We start from the raw sequence: 6,382 nt of genomic DNA, 5'->3' as shown, positions 1-6,382 counted from the left end.
TGTTTATGCAATAAATAATCTTATTAAATACAACATTAAACTTATATCAACCATTTTCATCAAACAAAAATAAAAGTATGAATACCACCAAGATGCGAAGTAAAAATCTATGATTTAATAGTGTCAATGAAAGAGTGGCATATTCAATGCAGTCCATAAAAGAATAAAAAATAAAAGAATATAAAATAAAATAAATAAAAATAACTTAAATTATAAACAATACAACAACATAAAAGAACAATAAATTAAGATGAATAAAAAAAAACTAAAAAAAAAATCTGCCTTTAAGTTGCTTTCAACAATTTATTAAATCAAGAATTGATATAGAAATTACACAGACCACACCCAGCAAGTAACAGGCTGTAAAAGTTGAAATATTTATTAAATGCATTATACTAATACATCATAGTATCTGGAGGAAAACTGTAATCAATTCTAAATAAATTAGAAAAACATGTCTTGCAAAATAAAAATGAGAGCCATAAAAAATTTAAAATAATAATGAAAATATGAATTAATGAATGTTTACCAGGAAAATATTAAATAAAAACGAGAGCAATAAAAAATTGGAAACAATTATGATGGGAATGCAAATTAACGAATATTTACCGGAAAAATATTTGAATTTTTGTGCTTCAGGCGAACACTGTTAGATCTGATACTTTTTTTACATTTGGCTAAAGCCATTTTCTTTACTGGGTCCTGCTCATTTTTATTTATATATTTTCCTGTGAGATACCTATTCACAGTTCTATACCAAGTGTTAATGAAAAATAATATAAATGAATCTAAAAGGAATTGTTTTAAATTATGCTTTTGGCAAAGAAAATTAAAATTATTTAATACATGTTTTTCTAATAATATTTGAAACTTCATCTTCAGATTATCCTCAATACATAAATATTTAATAAAATGATCTAGTACTTGACTGCATTTAATAAATAGATCAAAAAATACAGTTCCTGGGACCAAAAACGAATGACCTGTGTAATCTCTAGATGCAATCCAAGAAGCTTCATTCTTGTCAATTGGATCTGCTAATAGTTCAGATGTACAAACATGGCAGTCACCAACATATCCGATAAGTTTCTTAGTACAATATCCTGCAACATAAGCGTTAGCAGGTTTACTGTACAATGACATGTCCTGGAAATGAAACGGTTCTGAGTCAATAGACATATTGATTAGAGAGTCAGTTTCCAAGACATCTTCATTATTCGAAAACACTCGAAATGTGGCAAGTAACCCGGTTGTATCATCAATCTCACAATTAGCAGATGGTAAATGACGAGATGATAAATTGTTGACTAGCAACGTTCTAAAGGCAGACACAAATGAGTAACAACTTGGATTATTATTCAAAGCCCCTTGATTCCTTATGCAATCAAAAAAATTCTCCAAGGGATCTTGGTTAAAATTTCTGGTACATAAGTAACTAAAACCCTGAATTAATTTTAATTTATGCCAAATATAACTCAAACCCTCTATCGTTTTAATCCAGTACTTAATGCAAGGAGGCTTTGTTAAAACTTTAAGTAAACCCTTGGTTTTTATGAACTGCATTGAATTCAAAACTCTTTTGGCTTCATGCCAAAATGTAGTGTGCACTGACTTATTCGAAATTGCACATCGAAATTGATTACTATTCAATGGCAATTTTGATAATCCATTGACACTATCAAATAAGTAGTCCATGAACATCAAAAATTCTCCAGTACCAAATGAAGTAACACTTCCACCTGCTACTTGGTAACGAGAGTTTTGAAGTCCACGTGCTACTCGCTGAGAAAATACTTGCGCAGCAAGACTGACCTTCATATGTTTTATTTTTGTTTGATCAAGGTGGTTTTCAGTCAATGTAGGACAACGACGAAACAAGCTTGAACTTCCATCATAATTATAAAAATGTATGATGTCTTTCCAAGATGCTTCATATTTGTTTCCATTTAAACCTACAAATTTAACATTGTACTTAGCAAAATTATTCCTCATGCATTTTAACAAATGCGAAGGATTATATAAAGGAACTACCTCATGGCCATCAATTTCAAAAAACAGTTTATTCGAGTGAAGGTTTTTTGTTTTATAAAACTCTTCTGTATCCTTTAATAGCTTATTAACCGCTTTGCAATTTGCTGCATTTTGGTTGCAAACTGTGGCAATAACTTTTAAACCGATACTAAATAACTTTTTTGCAACATCAACAATCAGAGATTTTAAATCAGAACTATTTACCCTACCTTCGGAAAAGTAAAAAGCAACGGGTTGCTTCCAACGATACTTTATTCCTTTTATCATGAAAACAAGTGCATGATCTGCAAATAAACTTTTTCTGCCATTTGCCAACTCTACAAAACCTACAATGTGATCCTTTTTTCGATCATATGACAATTCTGAAGATAGTGATATTTCATCAAACATCAAAACACAGTATTTGCTACTCTCATACTTTTTACGAGAAATAGCTGAACCTAATGTTTTAAATAGACATTCATTTATACCGCTATACAAAGGTATGTCTGAAAGCAACTTTCTCAATGTTTGAGGAGACGGCAAAATAAATATTTGTCTCCAAAAATAGTAAGCCTTTGGAGACTTTTTATACAAAGTTAAAGCAAGAATTTTGTCCTCGTTTGTAAATTTTCTTCCTTTCGGTATTTTAGTTTGGTCTCTTAATCGAGACAATATAAAATTTCTTGCCCTTACATTTAATGTTTCTGGAATACTTCCAAACTTTTCAGAACATTGTATACTCTGTTGCAATTTATCCCTTGAATTATTGCATTGTTTGTTAATCCTTCTTACCTCCCGAATCAACATTTTTGATATATTACATCTTTTGGGTGTTAAGGCACTCCTACGCTTAATCACAGCATTCTGCACCACTTTGCAGCTACCCCCTGCAGAACATAATAACATGTTGTAATACCATATTTGATTAATTATTATTGCTGCAATGATTATAAAATAATACCTTTGCTGGAAACTGGTGCCGGAATATGTGCCTGCTTTAACCCACATTTGACAATTTTAGTGTTTCTGCTTTGGAGGATTTTAGGTCTCCATCTACTAACTAAAAACATAAAATTCATTTATCAGTAACTTTCTGGAGATAGTATTGAAGTATTTAGAGTTATAATTACTTGGCCTGGTCCTTGGAGTTGCTGATTGTTCAGCAGAACATTCTCCAGTGACATGAGAGTTATTTTCTAATTGCTGTGAAGGAGATACTTCTGATTTGTTCATTTCTATAAATGTTTGAAAATCTAAAAGAAAACATTATATAAATTATTAGTAAAAATATAGAATACTTGATTTAAAGACATTATCTTCTTGATAAATTATAGTACGTAGTCCTGTTCGTAGTTATATTTATACACAAAAACATTAATAAACGGATCCCAAGTGTTAGGGGCCGTTCAAGTATTACGTAAGCTTGGGTTGACATGGGAGGCAGGAGAGTCTGGATGATGATTACGTCATAGGTAGTATTTTTATTTTTTTACATTAATTGCGAAATGTTTACATAAGCATGGGGGTAGGGGGTAAGAGCTTTGCTTACTTTTGCTGACAAGGGGGATGGGTGGGGTAGATAATTGTAATAAATCTGCTTACGTAATACTTGAACGATCCCTTACTAGAAACTCAAAATATCAACTTTTTTGAAATGTTAATATGAAAATGCACTTTTTTGTGTTGTAGCACTCTTTTTTTGCAAATCATATTGTATAATTATATACTTATTGGTATTTATAAAACATTTTCTAGGTTCTATTATTTTTTATTCATGTTATTCAAATTCAAAATCTAAATTTGGTATCGATCAAAGGGATAGTTTGTCGAATAATTGGTTATAATTAGAATTGGATATAATTAGTTTGATTTTTATAATATAATTAATATTTGCTTAAAGTCAAATTGGACCTTTGTGCCTCCCCTGCTCTACATATATACATTTTATTAAATTTGCTTTAATTCATCAAATGTTACTTGAAACTTTTCAAAAAGGTCAAAGAAGAAATACTTAATTCATTTTCTATCTCTCCTCGCAGAAATTTGAAATTTTTTTATAAGCTCAGTAGTATTATTTACAATTATACACAAAATCCAGAATCCAAAAAAAATCTGAAAAACTTGAAACAAAATCAATAAGTCGAAAGACCAAAAAAGACTTGGAATTGGATTATACCATGTTTTCTATAGAAAGTATAAAACTAGAATTATAAAATTTCCAGCTTGATTGTATTAACAAAATATAGACAAACTAATAGGGTTTGTAATACCTCATTTTATATAGCATTCAAACAACACATCCTTATACACTTAAAGTATTAATATTTTTGATTCTCTAGAAATTGTTTAGAATATACCTTACTTAGCAAAACAGCGTTTGCCGGGTCAGCTAGTTATTATATAAATTTTCAGAAAAAATATAGAATACTTGATTTAAAGACAACATCATCTTATATATAAAAATGGATCGCAAAATGTGTTGGTAAGCGCATAACTCAGCAACGCCTGGACCAATTTGGCCAATTCTTTTTTTAAAATGTTCGTTGAAGTCCAAGGATGGTTCTTACGGCGAGAAAAATTCGGAAAATTACCGGAAAAATCCTAAAAACAGCCTTTTCTTTTTCTCATACAAACGTTTTCTAACTAAAACGTAGAATCAATTTGAGCTTTGGTGAATTAGAGAATTTATGAAGGTAAATTGGTGGATAGGTAAATTAGAGGATATGTAAAATGGTAGATAGACGAATATGTAGATAAATAAATAGGTGGGCAGATTAATTGCTTGATATTTAGAACAGGATGACAGGAAAATTTGTAGGCCGGTGAAATGGTAGATAGTTAAACAGGTTGATAGATAAATTAGTAGACAAATTGTTAAACAGGCAAATTTTTGAAGAGGTTAATTGATAGACATTTAGAACAAAATGACAGGTAAATTGGAAAGTAGGTAAATTGGTTGAAAGGTAAAATGGTGCATTCATAAACAGGTTGATAGGTAAATGGGTTGACAAGTAAATTCGTAAGCCGGTAAAATGGTAGATTGAATAACAAGTTGATAGGTAATTTCAAAGGCATATTGTTGAGTAGATAAATTGTTGAATAGATAGTAGTAACGTTAAATTCAATGTAACAAATACACATCTTTGTTCAACTTTTTAATTTCACGGCAAAGCGTGAATGGGTACAGCTAGTTTAAAATAAATATCTAAACAACTTGTATTTAGTTACCTGAGGTAGGATTACTATTCTTTGACTGATGAATCGACAATAATATAAGGTCTTCAAAATCTATCCGTCGACAAATTTATATATAAATGTTATTATTATCATGAGACGATAATTTCCCCCTAAGTAATGATCGCCGGTGAATCCTATAAATGCCAAGCAAAATATGAATTCAGTGTTTTCATTAAAAATCATTCATATACAGTAGAACCTCGATTAACCGGACTAATTGTTGTTGATAGGCATTTGGATAATCAAAAATCCGGATACTCCAATGTATGAAGAATAATGATGTGTATTTATCAAAAATAACAAATACATACATAGATATCAACAAAAATCAATGTTGAATAAGAAATTAACATTTGCTTATGTATGTACATATATATTTTCTTGGATTATTTTACATACATATACTAAACTGCAGCATAAATCGTGCAAAAATTCGAATTGTAGGTATGATGTCCTCATAATCGAGGTTCTACTGTATTCATATATTATAGAACTAACCTGTCAAATCTTAGGATCGGTAGGGTATTAAATTTCACTTGTATTATCTTGTCTTTGAATTTACTTTGAATCGTAGACCTTATAATGCATCTATATCTTGGTCTTGATTTCGTATTAATGTCACGAAAATATAAACATCAATCGACGTAAAATTATGGCGTGCTATTAGATATGATTTTTAGTCACAATTTTGATAATAAATCAAAAGCGGATTCTAATAAAAGTTTCTATCATAATCCGATAGACTCGTTTTTATTTTGAAAAACAGCATAAAACTTTATTTAATAAAGTGTGAAATGTTTGAAGACCCGAATATACACGCGTTCCTAGCAAATTGCAATACAATTCATTCACGTTTCCTTCTCCTTCCCCTACTTTAATGTTCATAGTGCTAGTTAAAGGGTCCTAAGGTCCTACCAACCTACCAAAGACCCATAGGCATAGACCATAGATAAGTAAACATAAGACCCATAGACATAGACCTTCTGCCCCAGAGCGTGACTGCAGCGCCCATGCAGCGCCGTAATAAATATGAACTAATTATGGCTATCAGTGTGTGGTTTTCATGGGTTTCATATGTTTGTTAAACAAAAAAGATATTAAATAATTGTTATAAATAATAATAAACAAGATA

At 30.3% G+C, this 6,382-nt stretch overlaps 2 protein-coding genes across 2 annotated transcripts; both read right to left on the bottom strand.

The window, feature by feature from the left end:
* Positions 1–330: 330 nt before the first annotated feature.
* LOC113383689 lies at positions 331–2,035 on the bottom strand. The gene is made up of 2 exons (XM_026621939.1): positions 958–2,035; positions 331–360 (listed from the first exon to the last, which is right to left on the bottom strand). The coding sequence occupies exons 1-2, from the start codon at positions 1,990–1,992 to the stop codon at positions 331–333; spliced, it is 1,065 nt and encodes a 354-aa protein (XP_026477724.1). The 5' UTR covers positions 1,993–2,035.
* Positions 2,036–2,380: 345 nt separating this feature from the next.
* Positions 2,381–6,156, bottom strand: LOC113383688. Its single transcript, XM_026621938.1, has 6 exons — positions 5,749–6,156; positions 5,242–5,384; positions 3,144–3,266; positions 2,975–3,073; positions 2,606–2,900; positions 2,381–2,393 (listed from the first exon to the last, which is right to left on the bottom strand). The coding sequence occupies exons 3-6, from the start codon at positions 3,244–3,246 to the stop codon at positions 2,381–2,383; spliced, it is 510 nt and encodes a 169-aa protein (XP_026477723.1). The 5' UTR covers positions 3,247–3,266; positions 5,242–5,384; positions 5,749–6,156.
* Positions 6,157–6,382: the final 226 nt, after the last annotated feature.

The sequence above is a fragment of the Ctenocephalides felis genome, unplaced genomic scaffold (genome assembly GCF_003426905.1).
Source record: "Ctenocephalides felis isolate EL2017-DRISC unplaced genomic scaffold, ASM342690v1 CF-g0.4_SCAFFOLD_03570, whole genome shotgun sequence".
NCBI lineage: Eukaryota > Metazoa > Arthropoda > Insecta > Siphonaptera > Pulicidae > Ctenocephalides > Ctenocephalides felis.
The sequence above is the reverse complement of the archived record's forward strand: the minus strand, read 5'-3'. Positions and strand labels throughout refer to the sequence as shown.